Source organism: Ptychodera flava, chromosome 2 (genome assembly GCF_041260155.1).
Source record: "Ptychodera flava strain L36383 chromosome 2, AS_Pfla_20210202, whole genome shotgun sequence".
Taxonomy (NCBI): domain Eukaryota; kingdom Metazoa; phylum Hemichordata; class Enteropneusta; family Ptychoderidae; genus Ptychodera; species Ptychodera flava.
This window is the reverse complement of record NC_091929.1, coordinates 16,029,990-16,050,544: the sequence shown is the minus strand read 5'-3', so window position 1 is coordinate 16,050,544 and position 20,555 is coordinate 16,029,990. Positions and strand designations below refer to the sequence as shown.

The window sequence follows — 20,555 nt, the reverse complement described above, 5'->3', positions numbered from 1 at the left end:
GATCATTTTCCATGTTTTTAATCAATCCAACGTGAAAAGCGCTGATGCGACGTGCGCAAGAATGAGAAGCAAACCCTTTTAAGGCTTCAATTTACTGAATTTTAGTCAGAAAATTAAAAAAGGGACAGTGAAAAGGAAAATTTTCTACAAGATCCAAAATTTGTGCTTTAAAGGTAAACGCCAGCCATGAGGGTACGGAAATAAACCAATTTGTGCATTTTGGATCGTGACAAAAATGAAATGAAACTTAATATACTATATTTACTCACCTGGATATTCAGGCTCCGGTATTCCAAGAGGGTATCTTGGGCGCTTAGGTGGTGGCGAATCTGTCAATTGTAAAATCGAGAATAAATTAATTTTGCTACAGTTAGAAATATCAGGGTTTTCAATAGTGTCGTATTTTTGGAATTTTACAAGGATATATTATTTCGTTGTGACAAAAATATTATATTCAAACTTACGTCAGTCTCGTAAAAAATATTTAAGAGTGTTTTCGAGTAAACGTATAGACAGACAAATATTTATTTCACTAAATGTGATAATCATATACAGTCATCAAATTAAAAAACATGCTCTTCTCAGTTTTTCAATTCGTCATATTTCTGGTATGTAGAAAACCATTATAACATGATACCCGAGGACTTATAGTCTTAGTGACTTTTTAGTCTAGCCAAAATTTACTTATGTTCATCTTTGAATCGAAAATCATTGCCGCATTATAGTCTAAGAGTTTGATTGTACGCCTCAATCAAGTACAGCGTTGGTACTAAAAGTAATCGATTGCATAACCGATAAGTTTAAATCCGAGGTATATCGACTGCGTCTTGTAGCTCCAAGACAATGAGAAGTAACGTTGATGGGTAGACGACTACTGTAGAACCCCATGGCTATGCCACCTTTACCTCGAGCGATAGAGCTTCCATCTACCTTTACCGTCAATCAATTCATTCCTGAACACCGCTAACATTTACCCATTGACACCGTTGGTCGTGTCACACCTTTGATAGACAGCGTGTCAAACAACGTAACGACCTATTTCCAAGTTTAAAACAAGCTAGGTTAACAAAAAATGTCCGAATTTCAGTTAATTTTGCCATAATAATCACTTTTCACCGACGAACGTAGCATGTTTATGATCACATTACTCTCTATGCTCTTGAAATCACGATATTTTCATATTTTCCAACTTTTTGTCATCAAAGTACAGAGCTGTTAGCGACCCTACTCCTCCGTATACAGTCACTCCACGAAATCGTGTTTCGCGCCATACAAATGTTATATAAGCGCTCGTCGCGGAGGGGAAGCTATAAATTGGGCGCGCGTTTCACTTGACTTGCATTATGTGTTCGAATTTCGGGTGTAGCTCATGTGTGATTGCTGATGAAGAAAGTGACTCCGGCATATTATGAGACAGAAGCACTTTTATTTTGGACGAGAGTGATATGTTGACACATTTCACTTTTCTTTTCATTGCAAGAGTCAGAGAAGAAGGTTGGCAAAAAAATAAATCTAATTCTTTGTGACACCAACAACGTTTGTTGTCTATCCATGCATAGTTACCGAGAAAATTGCCGTGGTCCCCAATTTCTTTACAGTTGCTTTTTGAAGGTAACTTACACAAGCGTGGTGTCGGCTTACGCAATCGTACTCATGTAAATTCAGACCGTGACAGAGTAAACAAGTGTTGATACAGAAGGCTACAAGTGAAAAACTTTGTTCGCCCGAATATCAGCATATTGGTTAAATTGAGATAGAAAAATCTATCTTCAGCCACTGGTCAAAAAATAAAAATTGTTACCTATCTAAAGATATTCCTTCCCTTCGTGCACTAATCATTTCTAGATTTTCTTAGGAACTATGATTATAATGGTTAGTAGTTCTCCCATGATGAGGATAATGAGAATCCAAGTCAATTTACCTGACAATCTCACATCAGAGATGAAAGAAATATTTGTTGACGTCTTTTCTTAATTTCCCAAACCTGCGCTACAACATCTTTGCATAAGAGACTGGAAACTCATGTATTACACACTCACGGCAACATTTTCCCAATAGTGGAGAATTGCATGCTATTCATGACTGAGAGGAATTATGCATCATTTTCAAAATCGTATTGCACAGTGTCAATTTTGTTTTTATTTGTAATTCCTAGGTATTGAAATGTCATTTGCATTCCGGAAAAGTTGTCAAATCAATGTTTGCGACGCTTGCAGTCATATAAGTAAACGTACTGCTTATTCATGTTTTTATCGCTCGGCTGTTTGTAACAAAAGTATTTTCATAAATGTATATACGAACAGAGTCTCACTCGTAATAAATACCTTTGTAAACGCAAAACTCCACTGCAATTTTAATCTGTCGAATATTACGATGCCTTGTCTGCCATGCTGTGGACAAGGGGAGGTTACTTAGTATACCCCAGTGTCGTATCGGCTAGTAAGTTAGAAACGGATAGTTTTCCGTTGTAGTCGTCTAGCTAGTAGGATTATATATTCCAGCGATGCAAATAAAGTAATGACGTTAAAAATGCCATGTTTTGTAATGCCATCGCAGTATGCATTATGTCACCTTGATATTCACAAGAATAATGACCCTAGTTTACCTGTGCTCTGGTCATACTGTCGCCTCTCTCCGTCACCCATGCGACTTTCACGCAGCTGTGCCTCGACACTTTCAACCAGTTCGACGAGGGGTCCTCGTTTTAGCTTCCCAAGAAGTTCTTTCAGCAATGACAGATCCGTTTCTGATATAATGCCCATTTCTTCAAGCTTGATGAAGGTCTCCTCAGCTTTGTGCATTCCTTCAATTTCGCGAATAGCGATCTGTTTACCCCTTAACAGAAGTTTTAAAGTGTCCGCCTCATCTTCCGATAAAGCTTGAGCTACATCAAAGAACAAGCTACGCAACGGATTAACTTTGGCCATCTTAAATTTTAGCTATCAAAATCAGCTAAAAGAGGCAAGAACTACGTGCAACGCACTGTATTATGAGGTGCTCGTCAAGGGACGCGCAAAAGTGGTCTGATCTTGTTTTCGATCCTGCTTTTATTTTAAGCTCCTCTGCTCAGAAATTTAGTTGTCCTCATATGCGCAGATTTGGGGCAGGCCTACACGACTGTATTTGGTTTTGTATGCAAATACCTGTATATTGATTGAAAGCTGTCACGATGATTAATGGCATTGTTGTATTGAAGATGTTACTAGCTGACACGATGAAATATCTAAAGCTATTCAGACGTGAGCAGAAAACACAATTTTCATGTTTTTGACGTGTTGCTGTAGAATCAACGATAACAACCTGGAAATTGCATGCAGAGTTTGGCCTTTGAAAAAAAAATATATTGCCACAGTGAGCAAGTGCTTTTTAAAAAATATTCATCCCTCTATGTCCATCCCACGTTGTATCGGTAAATCTGCCATCAAGTATGATCTCTGAATACTTAAAAAACTATGCTAGTGCATAACGAACAAGCTGGGTTTTGCCTTAGCCGTAAATTATAGTCGAGCGCAATCTGACATTTGTATATACATGCAGTCACACGGTAATGGCCGCTTTGTCGAGAACAAGGTTCACCATGCTGCATTCAATTTTCTGCAAAGAAAAAACTTTTTACCTGTTTGTAAGTGCATAAAGTTTTAAGTCTCGGTACAATCTCTAGATAACTGCAAATTTCGAATTTATTTATTTTACATTCCGTCACCTATCTTCTACAACACATACACTTATAGCTGTTGATTCTCAACAGGCATTTGCTTGGTACAAGCGTTATCTCGTCGGGCGTCTCGTTCCCTGATATCAAGGTCCGTATATCACGGTTTACTCTCAGGCTAGCGTAACCGTTGTATAATCTAGCTCAGCAAGCTGGCCAACGAGGGGCGTTTCTCATGGATTTTTTTTTCGCAATTCTTTGATTGGTCACAGATTCTCCGCCCTTGATTCCTTCATCGGGGAAGCCATTGGTTAATATCTATGACATCTAGTTGACTGCATAATTCCAGATTAGGCGGCCTGCCAATGGAAATATCAACAGTTGCCAAACTAGGTTACAGTTCGTATGACTCAATAACCTAATTTTGGGCACCCTGAATCATATAACATCTCATAGCGTCTGATGACAATACGCCAATCACGTTGCGGGAGTCTAAAATCATCTATGCCTGATGGTAAAACATTAACTGGAAGTTCTGATGAAGTTCTCAACGGCGACAGGCACAAGCTATTACGTCGAGCTACGGTGTATATCTTCAATGTCGACACGTTGTCCAATCGGTCTGAGCCAAAACTCATCAGTTAAAAGTCAAACATAACTGTCCTTAATGTTGCTAGGCGTAGGTGCTCGATTTACAAAACCGCTAGGGACACGGTGTGTACGGTAGAGACTATGAGCTACGTAGCCGATCAGATGCTGTCACCGTCTGTTTATGCACAAACGATAAGAAATGTGGTTCAGAAGATTATGAATTCGACAGGCCTAGGTCTGCATATAGGCGTTTAATGTCATTTTACAAATAAAATTATAGTTTATCGTACCTGTTCGATAGAAATTCCTTAATACAGATGTATTTCGGAGGAAATAGATGGTGTCAATATCGTGTCCATTTCCCAACGTGTCTCATAAACTTTAATATCTTCGTCTAGTGTTAAAATTTTTAGTGCGGTGACATGTAAAAAAGAACGAAAATTTCGACAAATTCGAGCATTATTTAGTTATAAATAAAAATCAAAGAGAGAATAATTTGAGGTTGCAGGATAGAGAGGATTGCAAGCATTTTAGAAACACGCATTATTCTTCGATTGAGGGAATTATTTGATAGTGAATCATTTCCTTCCAGTCCAGGCTGCTGTGAAACTGGCAAATATTTCCCTATACACTTGTTCACCTCTTGGGGGAGACATTTATTGTGTCTCCACTGTGAAAACTCACTTTTGAGGACAATCCTATTGCAAACCAATCAATGACGAATACATTGATTGACAATTGTGATAGGAGTGCTTAAACGAAACAATATGAGACAGTTACTGAAAAATGTATTTTGTCATTGAGATTATATGTTGATGGGTCGCTGATTTTATTGAGAAAATCTTTCAAATAAAGGTACCTTTACGAAACTATACACCGTACCGTCCTCGTGGCTTGAGTTAGTCGCCACAGTATACTCTACCGAACATGTCTCGCCCGAAGAAAATACTCTTGGCAAGCGAAGATGGCAGTCCCATAAATTAATAAAATAACTGTATTTAAACAACCAACTGGCCACGGATCTCACGTTCTAGTCCTAACTTTGAAGGTTTGAAGGTTTTGGCGCCTTGTACTGAAGTGTTACAACCACTTCAAATCCATCATTTTCGAGCAATGTGTATAAATAAAATGAAAGCATACAATCTTTCGTGTTTTGTGTATCATTCCGGCTCTTTGGCTTGTAAGTACTCTTTTGTCGAACACTCACTCTAGAAGTTTTGAAACGATATATCAGAGACCGTTTCTTGCGTTCAACGAGTTTCCTGTGTATACCTTTAATATTTTACCTTTAACTGCGTTTCCCATAAAGAGTCGATATGTTGCCGAAAATTGCACGATGACACCACAGCTGTACCTTTAATTCTTGCTTTTGACGTAATAGTTGAATGGTGCTCCAACAGCAACGTTGTAGAAGGATGTTCATCGATTTTCGCAAAAATGAGTGTCACATTGAACTTCAATTTACATTGTTCGGGTCACTGAGCTATATATAGTGTTTATATTGTTTTGAGGAAAGTTGACTAAACGGTGAGGTGTTTCTAACTGTTAGCTCTGTATGAATTGCATATGTCTCTAGGGGAAAAGATTTTTTTAAAGATTGCAACAGAACACTCAAAGAAAACAAAACAAAACGTGAAGACATCTTGCTAAGTCGAAATTGTGATAAGACTGTATTCACAAACAACCTTCGGGAATCCAAAGCAATTTCTCTGATATTTTCAAATGCCTCCCCCGGACCTTCTGACTTGCCATAAAATTTGAAACCCTGCCCCGCCCCTCATAGTAAAACTGGCCTAATTACGGAATGGACCGATATTTTCGATGTGTGGCCTCTTCTGGCCAAAAAATCTGAGTTGTTACTGAAAGGCTAGTCAGAGTGTGTATACTGTTCCATTTGCCTCCTATTAAAAGTGACCCAGTGTGACTCGCGCTGTTTCAGTGCCAATGTATGGAAATGGGGTCTAAAAAGTTGTTTTAGAACAGTTATCAACAGCTGGCATTTAGTGTTACAACTTTAAACTGAAACATTTGGTTTCCTGTCTCTACCATAGAATCCTGGAAAAGTTGTGGACGGGGTGTTTCATAAATCCTAAATATTGTGCCTTGGAACATGCGGCTCACTGTAATCTTTGTACTTAACTATGTAAAACAAAATTAGTGTTTCTGTTCTCGCATAGAACAAAACGACTGGAGCAGTTCCTCGTGATCTGGGTTAATGCCTACGGATGTCAAAAAGTACTTGTTTAATGTATGTTTTTGTACGAATTCTTAAAGGTAAATACACAGCAGAGAATTTGTTTTCAATACAATTTATTTTGTGACATTTTATTTAAAAGACAAGCTAACATAATATTTCATATCAATCAGAGACAGTTTTGAAAGTGAGTGTGGGGAAATGTTGGAATATTTGTTTTGAGTTCTCTATTCTAAGGGCCCAACATACGCATGGTAATTTAAATCTCCCCTGTCAATTCTCCCGCTCTGCCTCAAGAGGTCGTTTGAATGCAGCCTACCACCTTATATATTTTCAATTGGTTCTTGTGTGCAATGAAGGTGGTCCTTTCAGACGCTTGTGGACAGAGCCAAGCTTCATGGCAGAACCACTTTGTGCTTATATAGGGCCTATTTACAAAATATAGCAAGCACATGATATGAATCCTATTTTATCAACATCATTGCATCGTTCAAGCGAAAGGAAATCAGAATCGTTCCTTACAGAATGAAGCAGATGTGAAAATGAGTTAAATCACTGGTAAAATTCTCAGTTCTCTCCTTTTCCTGCAGCCCGATGTAGCTGCACCATACACCTTTGCGAAATTTAAGACAGTAGAGGGCGTTGTTGAAGACAAAGCGAGAATTCGGTGAACAGATGAATTGTGTATTTGACAGACCGTACGGGAAACAGATGACATTTAGACCTGTATAATTCACATCATTTCGAAGAAGTTACACTGGACGAACACAAACTGCATTCATACAAAAGGAAATACTTTAACAATCATTTGAAGGGCGTAATTATACCAGTGGCATATTAAAGTAAAAACGGAATGAATCTTGTACTTTCTTCCGTTTTTTTTTCTTTAAAGTACGTAATTTGCTCCCCCACCCTTTGGGGTTTTGAGGGACAATCTCATTGTTTTCAATTGGAATTCATAAAGTGCATCTACTTGTACCATGTAAGTAAGTGCATCAGGTTAATAGCAAGCATATGATGCGTCGCTTTTGATATAAATGCCTCACACATGACATGGTAATGATGTTGATTCAGGCAAAGTTCTCTGTGTTGTTCTATATAAATGAAGGAGTAAAAATAGACCACACATACAGTCGATTGAAATCATTAAAGAGCGCCCCTTAGACGTGTGTGCATACGGCGTATGAGAAGAGGCTTATGTACATGGACACATGTCGATCGGGCACATAGGCGAAGAGCGGAATTTTACAAAACTGGTGACTGTGGCTTACTAAGATGTTGTGCAGCACATGAACGTATATGGAGTCTGATAAGTGAATCCACCAATTGTACTCCTATAAGCTTGTTCTTTTTTCTATAAAGGGGAAGGAATTTGAATGCAGTAGACAATTTGAAATCAGTGACTGTCATGGAATCATTGAAGAAGATTGGATCTATCCCTTCAATAATCTTGATTGTACATCTTACAGGTGTATATTAAATAATATACCAATAACAGTAATAAACACAAAACAGTTAAGGTGTTTTAAGTCTAAGAGAGAAAGTGGTATTTCAGTTGACAAGACTGATCTTCCCGAAATATTCTCTACTCCCTCCCTCTTTGGATTGGGTATCTGTGTCTTTGAAGTATGGAGACAAAATAACACAAATATTCTGCTGCTGTAGGACAAAAAAAATTCCAGGTTTAATAGTAAAATTTAAAGAAATTCAATTCATTATATTTCTAAAACTAATTCAAGTCATTATACTGACTGGGATGTATATACTTCAACTGTCCTTCCAGAGACAGACTTATAAATCCGTCGTTTGAAAAGACTAAAATATGTCGTTTGAGGGCGCTCTTTAAGTTCCTCCTTAGATTGAACCCTCAAACGACCGATTTTTAAGTGTTTTCCTCGGATAATAGTTTTATGTTTACCTACTGCATCAAGATAACATGGAAACAAACATGCAAAATGAATTTCCCTGATACCTTTTATTGGAGCAATAGCCCTGATACAAACACATACATGTACGAGGTATGATGGTAATTATAAACACTTACAATCCTTTTTTATTGATACAAATAAGGGTAAAAAACCAATTTCCAAGGTTGTACTTTTTTAGTGTAAATGTTTGTTTGATAAGATAACTGACAAGCACAACATGATGGTTATACTTTTGATATGTATCATAATCTGGATTAAAGACTTAATATATAAGACACCGCAGCCTTCGATCCAGCTTTCTATTTACATGTTCAGAATAATTTTACCCACAGGACATTACTCTACGTTCAGTTTTGACCTGGCCTACGAACATTAAGATTATCCCGTTTTCTGTAGAAAATATCGACCAATCAAGCTCTTGCAACAGTCAAGAAGTCGTGTCTGAGAATAGTGAGTAGACCTCTTTATACTTGAACTAATCTCTTCCATAGGCTTGGTCTGTTATTTTTACCCTATGTGGAGCTATTTGTACATTTACTTCCTGTGGTTGACTAGATCAAGCTTTCACAACATGTTATCTGATATCAGTGCTCTATCAAAGCTACAAATACATGTATGAGGCTTATATCTCTAACACATCCGGGAATAAGATGATGATCTGCATGTTCTAGGGAAGTTTTGTATATTGTCTTCACCCTTAGTTAAAGTAGAATGCGCCTCGGAGACAGATATTATGACTCAAATTTTCAAATTTTTTCCTGATCTACCACTTGTTAGGGCCCGTTTGAAAGTTCTTGGAGAAGGAAAATTTTATACCGTCTGAGTCTTTTGAAAACCGAAAATTTCATTTTCCCCACTGAGTTAGAGTTATTACTGGTATGGTAGTTATTTTCAATTTCGAATTTGCTGGGTAATGTGTTTCTCTAGTACCAAACTTTGCATGGTGATCCCTAATTTTTATTGTAGGTCTGGTAAGAGAATGAATGATTGAAATTTTCGATAAGAAAATTTGAACAAAAGTTAAGGTCTTTCATCTTCAAGGTACATACTACAATAGACCTACCCTGACAGTACGTAAATATTTCTCCTAGTCACTACATTATATAAACACACAATCTCATAATTCCATTTTATAATATACCATATTTACAAAAACACCACAGGTCTTCACACACAAAATTATTTAGCAGTGGTGGATTTGATTGCAATACCAGTGTATGGTTGTAGCAGTACCGATTATGTACAGTATGGTATTTTTGGTTTGTATACTTGTCTTTGTGGGATACACTTCCTATTATTGCAATATTGTGGAGCAGACAAACTTGGTTTCAAAGCTGTAATGAGTTCAGGATGGCTTAAAATCAAATATGACCGGTTTGTTGATGGGTCTGTATCTGAGGGTGGATGTTGAGTTGTTGATATGAGTTATGCCATCGGATGTCACTCTGTAACCTGTCCGACAAAATATATGGAAAATAGGTAAATATACGATAGACACTATATGGCAAATTTATGAGAATTGGTTTGAAAGGAGTGGAGAAAAATTTCAATAACTTGAATATATGTCAGTCAAACTTTCTTGTGTCTGGAAAATTTTAACATGTCAGAAACTTATGAGAGACAAACTTTTGCAGACATCTAATTAAAATGAGAAATGAAAATTATCAAGTTGTTATTCCGGCAGTCAAAAACTTTTGAAATGAGTACATTAATACCTTCATGTATGTGTCCAAAGATATGATATTTTGGTTTCACTCGTTTCTGAATTGTATTCAGTAATTCCATACAGCCAGCTCTCTGCTCTGACATGGTTTTATCTCCATGACCTTAAGTACAGAATATCAATAATCTACTAACTTCTAAGAATGTATATACCGGTAATATACATGTTATGTATTAATGAGAATATATACAAGAACCATATAAACATTACATGTAGTTCTTATTTAATTCATATAAAACTTTATCTGTGAGTCAGTTATCGCTACATGACTACCTGTCCTTTTGTTGTACATTGGTACAAATTTTACATCTCCTGGGGACATAATAAACTATAAACTTGTTTACCCAAACATATGTAATGGCAATAATTAGATATATCAAAAGTTACTGCGATTGGTGCTGAAACTATAGGTGCATCCTAATGTCTGACCTAGCTTGGCTTGATGCATGGCTGCCAAATGACCGACAGTAAAGTAACCATTACTCTTATTGTTTAATACTAATGTCAGCAAGGTTCATAAAACAAACAGAGATTTTGACAAACACCAAACTTCATGAAAATATACACTTTGAAGCATTGCATGAAGAACATGCAGCAGACCACTTTTGAAATATTTGCATGTGTACAAGATTGAATACACACACACACATTACTCACCTAAGGGAGGTCCATGGAGGTATGTAAGGGTAGCTCAAACCCCCCAACTGGGACCGCCAACTGGGACTCCCAGTTGGCTTAAAATGCACTCTGGGACCGGTCCCAGTTCACTTTTGGGACCGGTCCCAGAAGCGAACTGGGACCGGTCCAAGTTGGCCTCCAGGACTGGTCCCAGAAGCGTACTAGCTCGAAGTAACTGGGACCATTATGATTGTGGGGAAACACACTTGTATCAAATGAACTGTACCATGGAGGTAAGGTACCTCCATGCTGTAATGACGAAACGATAACATTAACGGGAAAGAAGTTTCCCATCCCACTATATGCCTTTTGTAGCAATTGTATGCACTTGTTTTATTCATATTCTCTGTACTGTTGTGAAAATTATGTGTTTTTTGTGTGGGAAAGCTAACATCTCCCAGTTTCATTCAAGGACAGTCAGGTCTCATTTCAATTCTGGGACTCGTAGCTCCATAGAGCTATGACAGACATACAGACTGAAATAGAAAACACTGAGACAGCATATACTACATATGCTACTAGCTATAGCTGTCAATGAAGTTTTGAAGCAGTGCATGTTGTTGACTTGTATATTCAAAACCCTTTGTCTTAAAATGTAATGGGACTATTATCACCTCATTGATGTCTATTTTTTCCTCGCATCACAATGAAATGATTCTGCTGTAACAGTACATGCATGCACTAATGGTTGCCCCTCTCCTATTTGTGTCTATCTGTTCATAAATATAACTACCGGTATAGGTCCAAATTAATTAAGATATCAGTCATATACTGCAAGTGAATTGCAATTCTATTAAAACACAGCGGGTTTTCGTTAAATATTTTGTTTGCTGTTTTTAATGTAATGAAAGCCTTGATGAGTTAATTGCTAGTCTTGCATAGTTATTTTCATCTCCTTTTTTCATCTGATTCAGTACACAGTCTCTCTATCAACGTGATCCGTGCAGTAAGATTTCAACACACACCATAGCACAGGACTTACTAGTGCTAAGAATGAGTACATCGCAGTAAGACCAAAGTAATCAAATTCTTTGTTTAGCGCGCCCACTCAAATGTTTCGAAACATGAGCGGGAAGGCAGTACTAAAACACATACAAGAAAATCAAAACACACCTTATATTTTCTTGATTATTTCCATGTAACAACATAAGTGTCTATACAAAAATCATCAGAAACTTCCTTTCATCGTGATCATCATAAGTTATACTACAAGATGTGAAATTTTGTAATCAGGAAAGCTAAGTAAAATCCTATTCAAACCATTGGCAGTAGAAAAAACCCTAGTATGTGCACACAGACAAAACAAAGAATTAAATTACTTTGGCCTTTAATAGTTGGGATCTATTAAATGTCGCGTATACCTACGATTATGGCAGAGTAAAAAATGAAAACATTAACAGATTGTTAGTATTAAGTACCAGTAACTGGGTTTTTTTCATAGTGGTCCCAGTTCACAAATTGGATGTGTCCCTGAAGTGTACTGGAACTGATCCTGGAGGCCAACTAGGACCGCGGCCGTGGTCCTAGAGTTAATTTTGAAGCCAACTGGGACTGGTCCTGGAAGCCAACTGGGACCGGTCCCAGAGGCCAACTGGGACCAGTCCCAGTTCGCTTCTGGGACCGGTCCCAGAGTGCATTTTAAGCCAACTGGGAGTCCCAGTTGGCGGTCCCAGTTAGGGGTTTGAGCTACCCTTACATACCTGGTACATGGGTAATTAAAATATCAACGCCATCAGGAATTTTGTTCCATACGTCCAGCATTGGTTGACCCCTTGGAAGGTTAAACTCCAGTCAAAAAATTCTGGTTGCCTTGGTGGAAAAAATGTAAGAAAATGGCAAACAATTTATCTAAGCATCAAACTTCCTGTTGGAATATGCATTACTGAGAATCAATATTGATATAATTGTCTTTGTTACTGAACAAAAGTAACACATAAATGATATTTACTGCTGGTGATAGAAGTTTGGGCAAACCTTTATAACATTTGCAAACATATTTATCGTTGCAGGTGGTGGTTGGAGCGCTTGGCACATGATTATAGAGTTTAATCAAAATAGTGACACTAGCAAAGTCATACATACAGAGCATGTAGACATCAATGGGGAAAAAATCATAAGGTATTTCACTTGGAGTGTGTTATGTTTTCTTTGTGACAAAACACATAGAGTATAAACACAGATCTCTTTACAGCTGAAGATGATAATTGTATATCCTTGCTTGACAATCAGATGTGTTAGATTTGTTTCAACATGATTTTGCTAAACTGGACAAAAACTTACCAGGTAAGAGTACATGTGGGTGTGTCTTGCATAGTACCGTACACATTGTTTGCATTTCAGAAATTCAACTGAATCTTCATACTTGAAGTCATCCATGACCTCTTCAAAAGTACTTTGCCAAATTCCCACTTTAACAATAGAGTTGTTAAAATGGCCACCTCCATACAGTGGTCCCTTTTTCTTAGTCCCTTGTGTGACCACTGTACACAGGTTTTGACTGTACAATAGTGAGCATTTGGTCTTTTGTCTCAAGGGAAACATAACACACTACTATACCAAATAATATTTTTCCCTTTATTATGTACATGGTACAGTAAGTATTACTTTGCCATAATCTCTCTAGACTCTGGATCACTTTGATATCACTACACATTCTTTGAATGCCAATACAATAGTGAGCATTTGGTTTGACATTTTATTCAAGACTTACCATGGTGAACCATAGATTCTGAATCCCAGAACATTGGTTTCTGAATCTTCCAAGTAAGTACAGTTGGTAAGTTTCAAATACATATCTTTCAGTTCACTTTCATCAAATCTCTGCATGCACTGCCATGATTTGATTGTAACGGGGTCAAAGGACAACTCATGATTACCAGCAATGACAATCTTGTGTTTGTATGGTAGTGTACCTGTGAAGATAATTGTAATAAATGGCAGAAGTCTTCAGATGAGGTGGAGAGTTTTTTATTTTGTTTGCCAAAATCTCTGAACATCCCCCTTAATAAAGTGCCATGACAACTGATTTGGATTTGCATGGAATAGAAAGAGAAAAACAAGCCAACACCTATATGAGTTTATTTTAATGCATTCTCTGGGATAGTCTGAAAAATATATCAGACCAAGTTAGGTTAGAACTGAGCTGCATTGGGGAAGGAGGGGACTGAGGCAAAGTTAGTTTTGGTTAATGTGTTAAGGAGTCACACTGAGCTGGTTTTTGGTGTAGTTGACTTAGCAGTTGATATACCCCCCCCCCCCCCCCCCCCCCCCCCCCCGGTATATACAGGGAATGTCAGTAACTAACCTAGCCAATCGTTAAATTTCACAACTTCTTGAGGCAACCCCTGTTGAGTGAAATTTCCAGAGTGTATTAGAACATCTCCATCTGGTAGAGGATCCATTTTATGGGTCTGTGAATGGGTGTCTGACTCACATACACGTCTTGTATGACCTAATAGTGTGAATAAGACAGAACAGTGATGCATGATACTGTATTGTATGCTAATAACACAAGAATAAGGTAAGACATGCTAGAAGTTATTCAAAAAAGTAACACAGGTGCAGAGACAAACCCAATCTATGAGTCCCTCGAACATCTTCATTCACTTTTAGTTTTAACTTCAAAGAGCAACTACGACTGTTTGCAATAGAAAGAACTTGATCATACAAATGTGACATTCCTATCAATTTCCCTTTCAATTTTCCTATCTTCCTAGGAAAACAGTGAAGAGATTTAATCAGCACTTCCTAGTTTACATGTGTATAAATGCACTGCTTGTATATGTATATTTTGTACAATACCTGCTGTGTATTCTTTCCTTAAATGGTCCTTGCTGTTTACTTAGAAAGATATGTATACTGAAAGGAAGCTGATTTTGTTGTATCAGCATTGGTATCCCTGTCTTTTTGTTGCCAATTGTTAGCTCAAGGAACGCATCCATTTAAATCCAAGTTATGAACAAGGATTAAAATTATTGGCTTGGGTTATTAACCCATTTAATACAAGATTTCTTCTTGTTAAAGGGCCATTAGCTGTAACTTTCAGCTATTCATTTAGTATTGAGGTCCTGTGCATCAACTAGAGTTCTGGCCCTTGCTAAACCATGTAAAGTGCCCAATATTCTGATTATCAACACAGCCTGTACCGGTATACCGTATGTGTAATGGCCATTGATGTAGTTGACAAATGAATTCTAATCTCGATTTGAATTCAATTTCAAATAATAACTGTGATCTGTAAACATGTATGCTGTGTTGATAAGCCAAATATTGAGTTTTTTTGTCCTACTTCAGGGATTTGAACCAAAAATTGCAGTTGGTACATAACTCAACTACTCAAGAAATAGCGAAATGTTACAGCAAAGAGAACATGGTAACTGTTGAACTGATGTTGATTAATTTGTCAGTCATGAATTCATGCAGAATGTTTAAGAATTGTCCATAATTGTAGTTTTGTAAAGTAACATCCCAGCTCAACAATACAACCTAACCAGTATATCCTACCTTGGGTTATACCCCTAGACAATATTGTTTGTTTTGGCACTCTGTCAACTGATAAAATTATGCTACTTAATTTCATTCCTGTCACAAACTTTGTGTTGGCCTGGAAAATAGAATATCTTACGCCATACAGATTATTTTCAACTCTGCCTCTGTGAATTCTCTGGAATCAAATAAATTGGGATTGGATTCCACTTGACTCTGTAGGTATCTGTGTGAAGCCATTTTGTTACTCCTTCTGTCTTCATACAGTTCATTCATGGAGGACTTGTAACTGGTACCACGCTTTGATATTGTTATTTGCTTCCTTGAGCTTCTTCTTTCTGGACTTTGACACTTCGAAGATACTCATTTCTGAATTGAGCAGAAGACATCAATATGTACTTCTAAATGACTTCTGTAAGCATTGACTTAATTAGCATGGTTTATCCATATGGTAGCCATGCAAGAGATATTGACTCTTGTGTGACACAATCTGCAGTGAACAAGTCCATCCATGTTTTTTTCCACATCTTCATTCCTGAGCAATTCACTTGACATGAAGTTATAAAACTCTTAACCATGGATATTTATATTCTCTTTGCTTTCTAATTTCCTCACACTATCATCAAGGAGTGAGAAAAAATTAAAGGTAGCATCATTGATATTACAAAGGCTTTCTCAAATGTTTTGTTTATGTTTAGTCTCTTCAGGGACTCTTTGTCTTGTAAATATTCTGACAGGTAATCTTCAGTTGTGGTCTTTCTTTGTTGTGCTTATTTATCTGTCTTCCTTGCTAACATTATTGCCTTTCTAAGTGTTGTACCTGTTTATCTGTCTTCCCTACTAACATTATTACCTTTCTGCTGCATAGATATCTTTTAACCAATCCTTTTTCCTGTGCATTAATTTGACAACAAGCCAACCATGTGCATGTACATGTACCGGTATGTACCGTATCTTGTCTCTTCCTCAAGGTGAATTTCTGAAGACATTTCTTTGCATGGTCTGAGCCAATGTTATGGCTCTGCTTTTTACTTGAAGGGCAGTCTGTTCGACAACACTTGCTTTAACATGTGAAATGAAAAAAAGTGCTGCTTGATATTGGGATGAATCTGGTTGGGTGTTATCAAATACGGACTGAACATATATTTTATAATCATAATCCAATGTGAAAAGTGCAACTCTGTGGTAAAATGCTGTAGTGTGCTGATTTTCATCCTTGCTGCCTGATACCTGTCTCAAAAGCGGAGTGTAGGTTGTACCACAGACTGTCAGAAAAGCCTTTGACCTTTTCAGGATGTTCAACACAGTACTGCATGTGATTATTGAACTGTAGCTGGGCTTCAGTAACAGGATCATCATACACTTCTGCCAAAAGCTGATCCTCACTGATCAACATATCATCTGGCATCACAGTTGGAGGGTCAGGTGTTGATGAGACACTTCCATAGACACACTCAGACTGATGTATTTGTTGATCAGACTTATCTGTTTTTTTGTCATCTATTACTTCATTAGTGATTCTAGCACTCTAGTGATTTCTTCTTCACTCATCACATCACTATCATCCTGTGGTAAGTGTACAGCAGGTTCCAAACTGGTACTGGTAACTGTGTTTGAGTTGACAGGTTGCTTACAACAATGGCCGTCTTCATGAAGACCAATTGTTTACCTACAGTAAAATATCTCTACTGCATTTGGCTGACAGTTCAATAGAGTGGCATTGAAATTCAGAATGCGTAAGCCTTTTTCTCACTGGCTAGACTCCTGATGGCAACTCCAATCTGCCCCGGTCGTGACACGTTCCTAAAATCAATTTCAACTCTTCTCAGTGTCTGACTTTGGCCTTTGTGTGCTATCAAAGCAAAACTGTGTGACATGTTTTTCTTAGAAATTGGACAGTATGCACTGTGATTGTATCGTCTAATGGCACCATTTTGTCCAGTGGATGGAAACTGTAGTGTTATGGTATCTCCATCCAGAGCTACTACTTAACCACATAGCCCATTGATGAGATTATCAGAAAGATTAACAATCAATATCACTGGTTCACCTACCTTGAAATGCAAGGAAGAAGGTACACGACTCTTTCTGAGGAAATTTACATCGCCATATGCATGATCCTCACTTTTGTAAATAACAGCTTCTCCTAGAAATAAAAATATTTTGATATGTTCAAGATTTTGTATTAAAATTAGAGGTGACCGTATTCCTCTGAGGGGTATATCACTAGGTAAAATACTCGATATACCCGTTTCTGTAGAAGCAATAAAGCACATCCGGCAATGGCATGCCATGAGATTTTGACCATTTCATGACATATGTGCACCAGCGATAGTGAGTGCATATATAAAGTGAACTGGTCAAAACCGGTTTGTTCACTGTCGCTGGATGTGCTTTATTGCTATTATATCACAACAGTGTATTGAAATTCTTGCATAGAACGTCAAAAACGGATTTTTGCTCAAGCCCGAGAGCTCGTGCGTATGCCAGCCGTGGTATATCATGAATATACCACAGTTCTTTTGACAGCTTTCCCAATCAGATCGCTGTAGTTGCACCATCAATATACTGGTATGATATAATTACTTATATGAACATAATGGCACACAATAGTATACCGGTACATAGCGTTTATCTCCTGTGGTGTTCCATATAGTACATAAATACACAAATATACAAGAACGTACATAGCTGATACACAATATTCAGATTATAAAATTCAATTGTATTGTAGTAAAATCCTAAAAAGACCTGACATCAACAAATTAAACTATGCCCATGGTAAATTTTTGTGCAATGATTTGACTGCTTACCTTTCAAATTTTGATGAGACACAAAACAAAGAATCTCATTAGTTTGGCCTGATAATATGCTGATCATTTTTGATAAAGGTAATTTATACATTTCATTTACAGGATTCAATGTCATATTGAGAGTGACCCAAATGGAACAATAAGTGCACAGTGTCTCCATCATACACAGCTTCAACGCAATCTGGTTGTACTGCTACTAACAAAGGTACTGTTGGAAGAATAATCAAAAAAGTCTTTCCAAATGTTAAAGTGTCGACCGCCAGAGATAAGACTACTGGTAAAACTATGGGACTGTACAGGGGAATCACCTGGAAAACCAGTACAAAAGACTCGCCTATAGACTTTCAGAGCCTCCCAAATTGCTTACGTGCAACCGTATTCATTGAGCCTACACAGTGTTACCATCGATTTGGTATAGCCTGCACTGACAAAATTTGTAACATTGTCAATCAGGAAGTCATCTTGGACAGCTATATGAAGTGGCAGTTAGACATACAGTACATGGAAAATCAATTGACTTGGAAGTGAATGAAATTGCATCAAAACTCATTTCTACAAAGGAAAATCTGGGAAATTTCATTGCATCTGTACAAAAGTTGAAAATATGCAGAGGCACTCCCATCACAGAGGAAGAAAGATTTGGTGTAAAAAGGGCCTGTTTAGTGGAGCAAGTGAGCACTAGTGGAGGCAAGGAGTCAGCATTTACATTGAGATCAAGACAATGCTTTAAGGTGCTTTCATGGTGTGCAACAACTTGATACAGAAGTCAAAGAGATGCCTGGGAAGACAAGTCAGACGTGCATGTATGAAGAAGGAAAACTGTGATAATAGTTTTGCAGATAAAATGGCCCCAAGGATGACCATTTTGACACTGTCATGAATTGCATGTTGATAACCAAGGTGACTTACGTAGCTGAAAATCTTAAACAAAGTATTTTCAAGAGCCCTAGAACACATGAACGTTCTTCTGCAGAGTCAACATGAAGCTCTGAAAATGAAACAAAATATAAACACCAAAAGTATGAAATGGGATACAAATGTCATAAGCATGCATATGTTTACATCTGTGTGCAAGAAGTCCAAGATCATACTGTGATCTGAAAGACAGCAACATGTGTATCCTTCCCTCCAACAGACAACTAAGAAGATACAACAATAGAATCCATCAAGTCAGCGGCATCAATAAAGATGTTCTACAGTGGACGCATGAGGCAGCCATGGAAGCAAAGCTGCCAGCAAATGGATGGGCTGGTGGTCTTATACATGAAACAAGTCATCGTTGATGACACAGTCCCCACTTGTTAATGGGTACTTTGATTACAAGTCCTCAGAGAGGATAGAGTCCTCTTCATTAATTAGGTCTGTGATAAAAATACTTTGGTACAGATGCGCTCAATGGCCAAGAATGAGTTCCATGGTGATGAAAACATAAAAGCAATGTAGGCCACCATCCTAAAGTTCATTAAATGAGTCAATTAGGAATTAATCAACAGGATGTTGCAAAACATTTTTGCATCCTATCATAACACTGATAGATTATCACTGGTACCATATTTTATAAAGTTTGATGCAGTGCTTCTGGACGTTCACCCTAAAAACAAAAGTTCATCTTGTAAATGCAAATTGGCAATTAATTTAATTTATTGGATCGTATCACAAAACAAATCAACATGCACATGTATGACATAGGTCAATGTCCTTGTACTAACTGTAATTAAAATCGGTTGAGATATGCCTGAGTTATGGCTTCGTACATAAAAAAATCGTAACAAAATGGCCGCACGGCAGCCATATTGGATCGTATCACAAACCAATTGACGTGCATATCTATGACATTGGTCAATGTCCTTTTACCAACTTTGAATAAAATCAGTTGAAACATGTCTGAGTTAGGTCTCTGTACATGAAAAAATCTTAATAAAATGGCCACCTGGCAGCCATATGGGATCGTATCAGGAAACGAATCAACGTGCATATGTATGACATAGGTCAATGTCCTTGTACCAACTTTGTATAAAATCAGTTGAGATATGCCCGAGTTATGGCTTTGTACATGAAAAAATCGTAACAAAATGGCTGCACGGCAGCCATATTGGATAGTATCACAAAACAAATTGACGTGCATATCTATGACATTGGTCAATGTCCTTGTACCAACTTTGAATAAAATCAGTTGAAACATGTCTGAGTTTAATGGCTCCGTACATGAAAAAATCGTAATAAAATGGCCGCCTGGCGGCCATATTCGATCGTATCACAAAACAAATCAACGTGCATATGTATGACATAGGTCAATGTCCTTGTACCAACTTTGAATAAAATCGGTTGAAACATGTCTGAGTTAGGTCTCTGTACATGAAAAAATCGTAATAAAATGGCCGCACGGCAGCCATATTGGATAGTATCACAAAACCAATTGGCGTGCATATCTATGACATTGGTCAATGTCCTTGTACCAACTTTGAATAAAATTGGTTGAAACATGTCTGAG

At 37.5% G+C, this 20,555-nt stretch overlaps 2 protein-coding genes across 3 annotated transcripts in view; one reads left to right on the top strand and one right to left on the bottom strand.

Annotated features, from left to right (window-relative positions):
- The window catches only part of LOC139115819 (nucleoporin Nup37-like), a 600,123-nt gene that overhangs the window by 549,218 nt on the left and 30,350 nt on the right, over positions 1-20,555 (top strand). The gene's annotated exons all lie outside the window — the stretch shown is intronic.
- On the bottom strand, positions 8,465-19,098 carry LOC139115852 (metallophosphoesterase domain-containing protein 1-like). Of its 2 annotated transcripts, XM_070678248.1 has the most exons (7): positions 18,974-19,098; positions 17,306-17,397; positions 14,071-14,217; positions 13,477-13,678; positions 10,746-12,575; positions 10,081-10,191; positions 8,465-9,817 (listed from the first exon to the last, which is right to left on the bottom strand). In XM_070678248.1, the coding sequence occupies exons 3-5, from the start codon at positions 14,165-14,167 to the stop codon at positions 12,482-12,484; spliced, it is 393 nt and encodes a 130-aa protein (XP_070534349.1). In that variant the 5' UTR covers positions 14,168-14,217; positions 17,306-17,397; positions 18,974-19,098; the 3' UTR covers positions 8,465-9,817; positions 10,081-10,191; positions 10,746-12,481. The 2 variants fall into 2 exon arrangements, with proteins under 2 accessions (XP_070534349.1, XP_070534359.1); XM_070678258.1 differs by lacking the exon at positions 10,081-10,191.